Consider the following 13,778-nt stretch of genomic DNA (forward strand, 5'->3'; position numbering starts at 1 on the left):
TATGTGGCAACCACGTGGCGTGGCGATTAGGCTCTCTTCCTCCTTGTGGCTTCCACTCTTTCCCCTCCCAAAGATCTTACCACGTTCCCCGCCTGCCCTCTTCCCCTCAACAAGCAACAACCAAGGGAGAGAGAGGGAGAGAACTGGGCATGGCTGCCCTTACCAATATCCAGTTCTCTTCACAGAGCTGTTGGTGCTGCCGAGAGTACTCCCCATCTCCGCATCCTCCCCAGGGGAGGATTTTACCTCAATTGGCCCTCAGGTTCAACGCCCTTTGCTTCTCTTCTCCTCCTTCTCAGTACTCCCATTTTTCTGGTGGGAAGCACAACGACGGTCGTCGGCATCAGAGGGGGCTCAAAATCTTGTGCGTGAGAAGACCTTCCCCCGATTGCAGTGGTGAAAGTGGTGAGACTTCTGACGGCAATGGCAATGAAGAGGAAAGTAGTGGAGATGGTGGTTTTGGAATTGAAAGCGAGCTTGTTTCCACCAAAGGGAGGAACAAGTTTCTGTATCTTCTCAAGGATTTTCTTCGAGGAAGATGGTCGTCTTCCTCGTTGGCTCTTCACACAGTGTCTGCATCAACATCCGCTGAAGAACGCAAATTTAGGAAGCTGTTGATGAAAGCTGAAGATAGTTTCTTTTCGGTGAGCAATCTTTTGTATGCGTCCTCCTAGGTCTGACTGTGGCCATTGAGTAACTTAATCGTTAAAAAAAAAAATCCTTATCTAAACTGATAAAGTTGTCACCGTGTTCAAAATTTCTCAAAAAGAAGGGATATGCTAAGCCATTGACACCGCATAATTTCTTAGACATCTCTATACCATCTTGTGCCTTCATGATCAATTGAGGGACAGGATAGCACTTGCTTTACCATGTCTCTCCACCTCAAAATTTTGTAAATGTTTCTAAAAAAGAGATCTGTGTAACTGGTTTCTCAAAGTTTCCCCTTCAATTAAAGGATGTTAGAAGTTGGTCAAATTAATGAAGTCCTGCGCATGCGGCAGATCTTTTATTCGCTAGAATACCTGTCGAAACATACTTATTCCCTTTCTGTTATTCCTTTATTTTTCTCAGTTGTAGCTAAATTGACAGATGGAATTTGAACGTAACATCCCCTTAGCTTGGGATCTCCTGATGCCGGAATTGTAGCTACTTTACCCATCCTCATTCCTGATATATGAACAGGACAAGTTACTAGAAGTGCGACTACCGTTATATGAACAAGAAATATGACATATGCTTAAACCTTCCAACTAAAGGTTTTAGGAAATTGGAAACCCATATCCGTCTGCAATTCGGCAAATCATCTATCAAATGATGTGGTTTATCTTTTTTCAAGTAAATAAGTTCTTGGCGAACTTTTTGGTTTGACAGTTTGTATTTTATTGAGAAAGGAATATTTTTTCTTCATGTAGAAACTAACCTTTTTTTTTTTTCCATTTCCAAAATTTGGCAGTTTGTAGGTCATCTCGGCAGGTATTTTGTTACGTTGATGAGTACGGGGGTGATTCTCGCAATTGGTTTTCAGCTTTCAGGTTTTTAAGCTTTCTTTTCCCTCGGTTTCTCTTTCCTTTTAAAGCGCTTATTTGGCTGTACTTAACGCTTGATCCATTTCGTCTGAATTACAAAAGGTGGGAACAGTGAGATGAACACCTTGATTTGGTATAGCTGGCTCGGTGGAATAATCATAGGGACGATGGTTGGTGCAAACATGGTTTTAGAAGAACATAGCAAAGCCGGTCCAAGGACTGTTGTCATAACAGGAAGGTACTATAATATGATTCTACTCTATGATGCTTACAAATAAAAACTAGCTGTTGAAGCCATTGACTTTCTATGCTCCCGTCTTCTGTGCAAACATAGTGATAAGTTATGGGCATAATGGGTTTCATGGGAACGGTAACATTGCAAATGTCTGAGCAGTCTTCCGTTGTTTCTAAAATATATTTAAATGAGCAGCTATTATCTAGTATATAGATGCTAAAAAAATCATAATATCTAGCCTATAAGTATAACCAAGGCAAACCATCTCATGTGTTTCATAGAGGCACAGCCTTTTAGCAGTTCTCTTTTCCGAATTATGTGTGAAGTTGTTGGATACGGCTGATATGCTAATACAAGATTGTCAAGTCACTTATTGAGATGAAATAAAACATGCTCTTGTTGGTAATCATGTCGCTACATAAATGAGTACAAAATATGTACTCTTCTCATTTCTTATATTTATTATTGTCATATACTTGCTATGGCAGCACAAGAGGGCTTGGGAAAGCACTTGCACGGGAATTTCTTCTTTCTGGAGATCAAGTTGTTGTTGCCTCTCGCAGGTGCTGTTCATTTTTTTGAGAATCGTCTTCTGTAACTTATTGGTTCAGTGTGAATGGGTTCTTATTTCCTTCGGACAATTTCTGATGGGTTCTTTTCACCTACTTTTTTGCATGGCTCTTGCAACCTGGATTTCTTAAGGCAGCCCAGAGTCAGTTGAGGCAACTGTGAGGGAACTGGAAGAAAATTTACTGGATGGGATAAATGCAGCACGAACTGATGCCCGTCGGAAGATTTTGATGAGGGCAAAAGTGATTGGTATTGCATGTGATGTCTGCAAGGTTGAGGACGTGAAAAGGCTGGCCTCTTTTGCGACAAATGAATTTGGTCCTATTAATATATGGGTAAGTTTTTCTTTCCTAGGTTTCAGGTATTTGCTCTTTATGTATTCTCATTTATGCCTGGAGTTGCGACTGTTCGCATCATTGAACTATTTAGTTCTCCTGATTTGCTTAGCTCTCTAGTGCCATCCTTAAACCATGCTAGAGAAATACAATCGTTAGTTTTTGCTGTTAGTAATATAATTATCCTGCTGTCTTCATGCATGCATCCCAAATTCTTGAATATTTTCTTCTGCTCTTTTTGCTAATTTCTGTTTAGCTGATGGTACAGATTGTCTGCTTGTCACTTCATTCATAACTGATATTTTGTTTGCAACTACATTTTATTTTGACTCATTTTTGCATGTGCATCCAGATGAAAAAGTTTGCACCTCTCTAATGTACCTTTTTCATTATCTGCAATTATATTACTCCACAACTCACGTATGCCCTATTAAGTACTAATAGTTTCAAATTTTGGCAGATTAACAACGCAGGAATTAATAAAGGGTTTCGACCACTTCTTCAATTTACAGATGAAGAAATTAACCAGGTGAACAATTGGCTTTCATTTATTTATCTAGTAGCTGTCAGCTTTCTCCACTTTCATGGCCTCCTGGCTTTAAATTTGTTTCTGCATTATCTTTTGGAGACTCCCTTGCCTGGATTGTGGAAAATAATGTTATGCTGGAAAAAAACTGCTTCAGTTGGTACTAGTGTGCTATGACATTTGGACACTGTTGTATAATATCTGTTCTTAAGCAATGTTCCTTAATGATTACTGATATGTACATCTATAACTGGGCTCCTTTCACTAGATTGTCTCAACAAATCTGGTTGGTTCTCTAATATGCACTCGTGAAGCAATACGTATCATGGGAGCCCAGGAAAAGGGAGGTCACATATTTAACATGGATGGTGCAGGGTCAGGAGGATCAAGCACCCCATTAACAGCTGTGTGAGTTTTACTCTTCTCCGGTGTTGTCCTGCCATATCTTCATGCTTGGCAACTAGATGTCATTTCTTTCTAAAAATTTGAGATTTGTATATTCTTCACTTTTGTTTTGAAAGTATTCATCTTCTGCAGCTATGGGTCGACCAAATGTGGTTTAAGGCAGCTCCAAGCATCTCTTTTGAAGGAGTGCAAGAGGTCAAAGGTGGGAGTGCACACGGCATCCCCAGGCATGGTCTTGACAGATTTGCTATTGAGGTAGTGAGACCAAATTTCTTCCCAGCAAAATCAGATTTTTCTATGTTGTCTTCAATTTGGAGGACAAATGCATATTTCATTAGGCCACTTGATCTTTCATCTTATAAAAATGTATTGTTGGTCCTTTAAATGTTTGATCTTGCTTTCTGATGGGGTCATTTGTTATTTACAGTGGATCAAGCCTTCAAAATAAACAAATGTTCAATATTATATGTGAGCTACCAGAAACTGTTGCAAGGACACTGGTTCCAAGAATGCGGGTTGTAAGGGGAACTGGAAAAGCAGTTAACTATTTGACTCCCCCTCGGATTCTGCTTGCATTAGTGACTGTATGGCTTCGGCAAGGTCGTTGGTTTGATGATGAGGTAAATTATAACGTTGTCCAAAACCGATTAGCTTTGAACATAAAGTGCTGAAACACAGAGTTGCCTTTCCTGTGGTGGTTTTCTCCCTTGCCGTACATAATCATCTGCTTTCCCCTGTAGTTCTAAGTTCTAACTTCTAACCCAATGAGGTGTGGATCAGTTATTAGACTATACAAGTCTTTTTTCATTAGCTGGTTGATTTGGTTGATCTATCTGCAAAATAAACTGTTGTTTATTTTGTTGCCCTGGTGCCATGCAATCATCAATTTTAGGAATTAGCGGTGTATGATAAAGAGTTATATATTGTTTCATGTTTAATATGTTAATATTTAACCACATTTAGGATTTGGTATCGAGATTTTAATATGTGGTGGCATTGGTTGATGCTGAAGAATGTGTCTTTCAGGGAAGAGCATTATATGCAGCAGAAGCAGATCGGCTGCGAAACTGGGCTGAGAGCCGCGCTCAGTTTTCATTCACCGATGCCATGGAGATGTACACTGAGAACACTTGGGTTTCTGTCTTCTCACTTTCTGTGGTTTGTGCTTTTATAATCCTCTCCAGTTCATCAGGAACAATGCCAGGCACATGATATTGTACGCAGGAGTTCAAGCAAAGCAACATACTAGCAGCCCGCTACCAACTACCAAGTGTAGATTCTGTAGAAGCAATGTTCTGTCTTGCAAGCAATGAAAATGAAGAGTTGAAATGATAAGTCATGGTATATTCAACGTTACACAGCCAGAGGGAAGGAAGGAGGAAAGCAAGTATGTTGAATCTAAGTGGAGTCATCCTTCTTATTATCATAACAGGATCTCTCCACTAGCATAGGTCTGTTAATGTGATTTCTGGTCATTAGTAATTCTAATTCAAAATCGATTCTTGATCCATTTGGTCCAAGTTACTTTATCCATACATGAAATTTGGTCTAGAAGATGAAACTCTGCGCCACTTTGTGGAGAATAGTCATTACCTGCATATGTAACTGAAAACTGTCAAAGGAACTACAAGTCATAGAATGGAATATACCAGCTTTCATCTCCTACCAACTGCTTTTATGTATACTTGTCGTTATCTTGTCAGCTTTTCTGTTCATTCTTATCCAATGCGAGACCTGGAGCCAAGAAATTCTTGTCCTTTGCTTGAGTAATTGAAGTGCGCCCTTGTTCTCTTCCGACCCACCATCCCAAGTTGTAGTGAGCTATCGAGGAACTTTGACGCAACAAAGGATCTAAAAGTCCATTTCTAAGGCTGCAGAAGTTGTCGTTAGGCTCGGTCCATCAGAGTCTTAATCCCAGTCTGCTTCGCGTAGAGAGAAAGAACCCAAGAGAAAGGAAAAATGACAAAAAAGATCCTCATCTGCCGCGGTCAGAAGGTAAAAGGGGTGGCTGTAGTTGGTTGGGTAGCCGGTTTGGCAAGGTGACGAGCTCGGGGTGTCAACTTGATCGAACGAAAAAAAAAGATTGGAAGGACTTGTTAATATCAATTCAACCTGTTTGGTAACTTGCACAAAATTTAGCTATGTATGCGAGACAGAGCATAAACATATCTATTAACCGGTGAAAAAAGAATGTCCGATCCTAATAATAAGAGGGCAAGGTGCATAAAAGGGAAAAATAAGTCAGGCAGAGGGGAAACCCAGGTAGGTGAAGACCCTAGCCAAAAAAACAGTATCACACTAAATGAGAGCGGCAATGAGCCAAGGATCCACCACAAAGACCATCGAAGAATGCTGGCATACCAATGTTCAATCCCGGCACTTCAAATACGCCGGGCGATGCCTGCGTTTACCCAACTTCGTATAAAAATAGACTTGGTATAAAAATAGATTCGAACTTACAAAAGAAAAGACTTCCTAACCCAATATATCAACTTTGAACATGCAAAAGGAGTTCTCTATTTTCTATTCATCTGGTACTGGCATTAACGCATCCTTGCTATGCAATTCTTGCATGTTCTTGGTAAAGGTTTGGTCCAATTTTTGTGAATACTTCCATCTATCTCTCATATATTTCTCTCATTCTCTCTTTTGGTTGAATAGTTGATCATTATCAACAACAATTGCAGATTGATCGGTAGTCATTCTTGCTAGTTCTTCAAGATGCTACATGCTTTCCGGTTTATCTACATTGTATTAGACATTGAAATTTGATATTACGTTTTTCAAAATATATTTTAAAGAAGAAGACTTGTCGACTTGATTTCATTTGCTATTATTCACCTGCAAGTTTTTATATGTTAAACTCTTTTATTTCTCAATTTTGTAAACTTATGAATTGAGAGTCAACTGTCAAGATTTTCTTTCTTTTGTGCAAGCATATTCGTTTTTAAATTTTCATAAAATTCTATTGTACTTTGAAGAAATATGTTCTTTTATCTCTTTGATTTTAGGTTTTTCATGTTGGAGACTATACCTCTATAATTAGTTTTAATTTATAGAACAATATACATAAAGTAGTAATTTTCATATAATTTAATTTTTTGAATCATTTTTACTCTTTTTTTTTGTATTTTTAACAATATTATATATTTTAAAATTTTGAACATATGATACTTACGCATCACATCGCTACATTGCGCAATGCATCACTTCGCCTCACAGGTTCAACTCATCGCATCGCATCAACGCCCTTAACAACATTGCACCACACTGCCCACCAAGTTGTAAAAAGCCAGATATGCCAGAGCAAGTAGGAAAGCGACAACAATAGTAAAAATATGCATGTGCAAGTACACCTACCTGCATTCTTTTTCTTTCTAATGATGGGTAGAGTGTGTATATTTGAATGGTTTGGTATGACACAATAGTTCTATACAAGGGGAAATGCAGAGAATCACGCATATTTCATTTTTCTCTTATCATAAACACCTAAAACTATCATTCACTTATTTGTACAATTATTTGACTACAACAATCAAGTTCTGAAGTTTTCCAGTTCATGCTCCACGGATGACATGTAGTTTACACGGGAGAGAGAGATGCCCTCTGCTAGGTTTTCAACATCAAATCTCCGGAAGGTCGTCGTAGACCGGCTTTTCACCTGCTGATATGGAGCTGAATCAGTCGCCGGAGATCAGTGCTGGGTGTTAGGCCCCCGATCATTAACTGAAACTAAATATTGTTTTATACAACGGGAAAGAAGAAACAACAAAATTTACGGCGGCATGATCAAGGACCAGCAAAATTTATAGAAATCATGATCAGAGTACCTTCACACTAGCAAAAAGTCTTTCACAACTTTCTGCTTAGAACCATCCAAGAAGAAAAGTCATATCTCATATCTGAATCTGAATCTGAAATCCGTTTTCACAATTCAAATCCTATTTGAATTCGATTTTTATATTCACATCTGAATCCAAATCCCAATTTTGGACTGAATCCAGCCAAAACCATAACAGCATTGTGTATAAGGTATTTATTTAAAACTAAATCCAACTAGATGTTTATATATATTTGAATCTGAATCCCATCAAATATCATTTCTTAAATCCAAATCAGTTTTTTTTTTTGAAAGTTAGTATCTGATTCAAGAATCAGATATATTGACATCCCTACTAAAAATAGATAAAAATAAGGGTATCGGTATGAGCAATTCAAGAACATTAATACAAAAGGCAAGGTCAATGATGCCCCCTCAACAAATCTATCTATTTCCTTATAGGAATGCAATAGAGATAAATTTGAGAGATGCTAGAATCTTAGTAAATGTTTTTCCTAAAAAAGGAGAGGTTGCCAGAGATATTCAAGAGTTTCTGGTACTGCGTATTAATATATTAGATTCTGGTGGGTGCCATTGTTTTCAAGTCAATAAAGTTGAATTATTGTTACGAGAGGATTTTTTCCCCATATTATATAGTATGAATCTTTCTAGTTTATTCTTACCCAAACCATCATCTTCCCTCCAATATCTGCATCACCACACACATGATCTAAAACAAGAGGCTAATTTTGGTTGGCTATTTATATATATGTATGCATTAATAAATGTATATTTATTAAATTTTAATTAAAATTCAATGGGCAAGATATATATGGATTCCTTATGTAGATAATGCAAAACTTGCTCTTCATAAGGCCGGTTTCTTTCAGTTTCACCTTGCATTGTACAAGGCTTCTTGAAGCCCCCACCATGTGTTCCAAAGCTTTCTATGCATCTCTCTTTGCATGTGCTGTCGTCGTTTTGATCAGTCTTGGCTTGCCGTGTGAAGGGAGCAGACGCGTTCGAGAGCGATATTATCCGGAGGAGCCCCCAGTCAAAACTCTCGTGGTCTGTACCCTCGATTTCATTTTTTGCTTGACATTCAGTCCATGCTGCCCTTGTAATGTGATAGGAATATTATCATTTGATCGAATATTGAGATCACTGATCTCAACTAGTTCGAGCCAGCTTTAGAGGTTTTAGTTTTTCGTCTCTTAAAGCTTCAAATTTTGTATTTTAGATTTCACAGTTAGTACAAGCATGATATGTAGACGATCAACTAGCTGCGCTCATGTGGCTTGCTTGAAGTAGGGGTGGAGGGAAGCGCGGCGGCCTGATGGCCCCCCTCACATATTGGGAGATGAAATTGTATTTATGTTTTTGAAAACTTTTAATTTGGTCTATGTAAGAATTCTGAAGAATATTGTTTAAATTTGGGTCGATTACAATTTTTGAAAATGCTATTCAGCCCCCAAATGAAAAAAAAAATTCTGGCTCTCAGTTGCTTCTGAAATGCAAAGATTGTTCGATAACCATTGTAGTATAAGTTAATGCATGTCTTCATGCTGTGGATGTGCTTAATTCTGTTTCAAAGATGAAAGAATTACATATGATAATGATATCTCTTGTTGATTTTCAGCTCGAAAATGGAGATGTGGTTGACTGCGTAGATTTTTGCAGCCAGCCTGCCATGAGGAACCCTCACGTGAGAAAGTTGTGCAAATATGAGGTGAATTTTCTTTGTTTTTTCTTCTTTTCCCCCTTTTTTTAGTTAAAAAAAAGGGAATATATGCTAAGTTTTGTAACATATGACAAAAAATAATGTAATCACTTTGTTCCAATATTTCCTTGTTTAATTGAATGTGTTTGTCAATATCCTAATCCCACAGTATCCGAACGTGGTTTTAGAGAAAGAAATTACGGATACGGTGGTACATCCTTGATTTACATAAACATGACCCTACAAAGAAAATTCTATTTTTAGCTGTGTAACAAAATCGAGCCCATTTGGCCACACAACAAAACGTAGAAGGTTTAGTGGCGTGAGAAAAATATGGCCATGTAACAACGGTGAAACCAATTCTAGCTCCGTTATAGGTGATGTCAGTAAAAGTTTTTAACTTTTTCAAGAAATTGTCAGTGTCACAAAAGTCTTTAGTAACGAACAACGCACTTCAATAAAGGTCTTTTTTTATTGATACTTGAGGAAAGAGGGTTTGTAACTCCCAAAAGTGTTTTAGTCACGTAAAGGAAGCATCAGTATTGATGTACATTTGTTTGAAGGCTAACAGTAAGAGTTTTCACCAACACCTTGGTTGACGTCCGCTTAAACATGGTAAAAGTCTTCCTCAACGTTGCACCAGAAACATCCCTGAAAGCTGGATCGTAATGGGCATGGGGCCAGGCCGCCGGCAGGTACCGGTACTCGGCTCAAGCTCAGAAAAAATGAATCTAGGTTAGCTCGATAATTTATCAGGCCAGCTCGGGTCGGTTCGATAATGAGTTTTATATGTATTTATAATCTTTTATTATGATATATATATATATATATATATATATATATATATATATAAAATTTAAAAGTATATTTTTAAATTTAATCGGGCCTGGCTTAGGCTTGGGTTTTCAGAGCCAGCCTGATGCCCAGGCTCAGTCCCCATTGACGTTTCCAGATCAGCTGTCGGCAAATTCAACATTTACAGCACTTCTCTAAACGTCAGTGAAAGTTTTCTTTACTCACTCATTGTAGTTCATGCGTCAATAAAGTTTGAGTGCACATCAACAAATGATTAGCAGTTTAAAAGTCAAGGCATTATATGTGGAGGAAAAAATGACTAAGAACTTGTATGTTGCTGAATGTAGCAGCAATCAAGAGCAAGATTACCACATCGAGAAACAACAACAACAACAACAGAAATTGAATCTCATGGATCACTAAGTGACAACATTAGCGGAATTGGATTAAAAGAAAAGAGTTGCCCACCAGGATCAGTTCCGTTTCTCAAAGCAACAAAGTCAGGGCCCCTCAACTACAGTGCTATTGATAATTTTGCAAGGTCACGCGCCAAGTTTTTTCATATGAGATCCAACTCCACAAAGCTGCTAATGGATGGTCATCACGGTGACGAAGACGATGGCGGCTTCGACGATCCAAATAAGCATGAGGTTTGAGATGAACTTTTAGCGCAATTTCTTCCTGCTGTTCTCTTCTGTTTTTAGTGATTTAGTACGTGTTGTTTGGCTGCAAAATTTTGCTTGCATGAGTTTGGGCATTTAACACAGTTTACAGCTTGTTCAAGGATGGACAAAGCTATAGTGGCAGTTTTCGAAAGGAGACCACACTGATAGGGCTTAGGGTTGTTTCGGTACCTCGGTGGTGCATATTATTGTAAACCATTCAACTTGAATATTGTACATGTCACTGACTGAACTCTCACCAGCCCATCAACCTGACCAACTACGCTATACCTCTTTAAAACAAAGCTATGAGAAAGTAAGTGTTTTTTTTTTTCACGTGCATATAGCACTCGATAGTTGAACTCTCAGGAAGATATGGAGGAGCCAAAGGGAGTTTTAATGTTTGGAAGCCACTTGTCGAGAGCACAACAGAGGCGAGCATATCACAACTATGGGTTACACGGAAGTATGATGATGGCAACGTTGCAACGTTGGAAGCCGGTTGGATGGTCAGTTCCAGTTTTATCCACACTTATCAAGAAAAACATGAATCGCTTTCTTCTACCATAGAAGTTGTTTCGTCGTATACTTTGCTTCCATTCCATTGTTTACTTAACCTTCTTGCTTCTTGTTAATGGTGAAGGTGTATGCTGATCTGTTTGGAGACAACAGTGTGCGGTTTTTTTGCTTCACTACGGTAATCGTTCGCCCATCGATCTCTATTGTGCCATGAGCGTTAGAAATGTTGTGAATTGAAAGGATGTGTTGTTGCTACGGTTGATTAGTCAAATAGATTGCATGCTTATGGCGGTATTTGTTCTTAATAGATTGAAAAATAATAGATTGCTAGCAATACGACACAAAGAAATGTCATAATTCTGGGGAGATGTAAAGTGAATGCTAACAATCACTATACTTGTTTGATGCAACAGCCAGATAATTACGCATCGCGGCTTTATAATGTCCATCTAAGAAATCCGGAACAAAATAATATAGTCTTCACTCAAGTGAGCGAGAGATTTGTCCCTGGTGGTGCGATCACGCCTACCTCCGATTATGATGGGCAGCAAATCGAAATTCAGCTCGAGATAAAGAAGGTAAACAATCTTCTTCTTCCTTCCCCGGCCCGTTTTCTACAGTGAAAATTTGTCTATTGTGTTTAGTGTATTTTAAGTGGACTGAGCTACATAACATGGACGATTTTCAATGCATCCCTAACCCTGACAAAGTTCATGAGCTAGTGAATCGAACATTTTTAAATAGACCAAGTGGTTTGCCAAAAAAATAAAATAATAATAATAAATAAATAAATGAAAGCGTTATGTCTTTTTTTTTTTCTCTTCCTCATTTCTTCTTTTGGAAGCATTGGAGAATCTTGAATCTTGGTTTTAAAATTAAAATTTTAGAAACAGAAATCTACCTTAAACGAGAATAAGAATGAAAATTTCAATTCCAGTTTTCTCTTTGTGTTTGATAGTAGCAAATTTTGATTCTAGAATTGAAAATAATGTGTTTGACAAAAAATGAATTAAAGTTCTAAAATTGATGAATTAAAACCACCATGACATATGCACTAAAAAGAGATGAAAAATATCTTAAAATTTTATAATCATAATTCTACCCCCATGATACAATCACAATTATGGAATTTTGAGTCAAGAATGAACTTATAATTCCAGAATCGAAATCCTCCCTTTGACAAAGCACAATTCTTATTTCATCAAAAATGAAAATTTTAATTTTAAAATTTCACAATTCTGACCACATCAAAACACCCCCTTGTTGTCCCGAGTCCTCCTTCCTAACAGGAGGCGTTGAGTTCCTTATATGCAATAATAAAGTATAGCTAACATATTTTAATTAGCAAAAAACAGGATCTTGAGACTGGGAACTGGAAACTTTCACTCAATGGTGAAACGGTGGGATTTTGGCTAAGAACAAATTACCATCCGGATTTCGACTTGGCGGACGAGATTCAATGGGGAGGAGAGATTTTTAACAAGCGCACCAACGGAAGGCACACCAGCACGCAGATGGGGAACGGCCATTTTGGAAGGGAAGGGTTGGGAAAGGCTGCTTACATCAGATACATGGAGGTGTATGACCGTGACCTCAACCCCTCCGACGCCGCTTACCCTCTTATTGTTTTCGCCACCGACCCTTTCTGCTATGATATCAATGACTGGGGGAGAACACCCATGGGACGTATGATCACTTTCGGTGGACCTGGTTATGATGCCTTCCTTTGTCCTTGATCTACTTTGCAACCCAACCATCCTTCCTTTCCTCAATATATAACCTTCCTTTGTTATTTTCCTCTGTACTGACTTGCGAGATCTATCATTTGAATGAGATTATGTGTTAAGGGACAATAACTTCTTTGATGCACAACACCGTTTGACATTTACTCTGTTTGATATCAAAGATTCCCGGTTTAATCAAATCCGGAATCTCAAATTGATGCTATATACAAAAAACCATAGGTTTAAGGTTGGAAAAAAGAAAGTGGGATGGGGTTCAACCTTAAATCAATGGATTTGAAAGCCTTGGTATCTCATATCATACGCAGCCCAAGATTAATCTAAATTTTCAAGGCTTATACATGCTGGTCGATCCACATAATCTACGTATCGCAGTTATTTTAACTTTTCAAGGAAAGATGTGCTGACGCATATATGATATAACCTATATATGTCAGTTGACAAAACTGAGAAGCAGGTTATGTGGACAAGGGTGTGGGATGACTAAAATATCTCAATTTAAACAAAAAAATAAATTTTTTTAGAACGTAAAGGAGTTATGAGAAAAAGTTAAAAGTCTAAAATATACATTTTTTATAAAAAATTTTCAAAAATATCTAAACCCACCTTTTTTTCCTGTGTAGAGAGTGTGCACACAACTATGCTAGTTGGCATGCACTTTTTCTGGCGTAAGTCTGACAATGACTTAAAGAGGTTTAGAATAGCCTATAAGGCGGAGCCAGAAAATTTTCATGAATTAGGCCAAATTAAAGTTTTTAAATTTAGATTAGGGTCGAAATATCATTTTTAAAATTTTTATATAAAACATGTGAATTTTTTTAAATTTTATACGTAAATTTTAAAAAAATTGCGGTGGAGCTATAGAAAAAATTTTATATGTAAGGGGAACTGGAAAAGCAGTTAACTATTTGATTCCCCCC

The 13,778-nt window shown here is 37.8% G+C and overlaps 2 protein-coding genes across 2 annotated transcripts; both read left to right on the forward strand.

The window, feature by feature from the left end:
* On the forward strand, positions 1-5,265 carry LOC116256716 (probable chlorophyll(ide) b reductase NYC1, chloroplastic). Its single transcript, XM_031633166.2, has 10 exons — positions 1-644; positions 1,457-1,535; positions 1,632-1,767; positions 2,253-2,327; positions 2,471-2,669; positions 3,130-3,198; positions 3,464-3,603; positions 3,733-3,855; positions 4,028-4,220; positions 4,627-5,265. The coding sequence occupies exons 1-10, from the start codon at positions 150-152 to the stop codon at positions 4,810-4,812; spliced, it is 1,695 nt and encodes a 564-aa protein (XP_031489026.1). The 5' UTR covers positions 1-149; the 3' UTR covers positions 4,813-5,265.
* Positions 5,266-10,525: 5,260 nt separating this feature from the next.
* On the forward strand, positions 10,526-12,852 carry LOC116255931 (uncharacterized). Its single transcript, XM_031632022.1, has 5 exons — positions 10,526-10,585; positions 10,945-11,106; positions 11,241-11,294; positions 11,530-11,694; positions 12,472-12,852. The coding sequence occupies exons 1-5, from the start codon at positions 10,526-10,528 to the stop codon at positions 12,850-12,852; spliced, it is 822 nt and encodes a 273-aa protein (XP_031487882.1).
* The last annotated feature ends 926 nt before the right edge of the window (positions 12,853-13,778 follow it).

Source organism: Nymphaea colorata, chromosome 6 (genome assembly GCF_008831285.2).
Source record: "Nymphaea colorata isolate Beijing-Zhang1983 chromosome 6, ASM883128v2, whole genome shotgun sequence".
Lineage (NCBI taxonomy): Eukaryota > Viridiplantae > Streptophyta > Magnoliopsida > Nymphaeales > Nymphaeaceae > Nymphaea > Nymphaea colorata.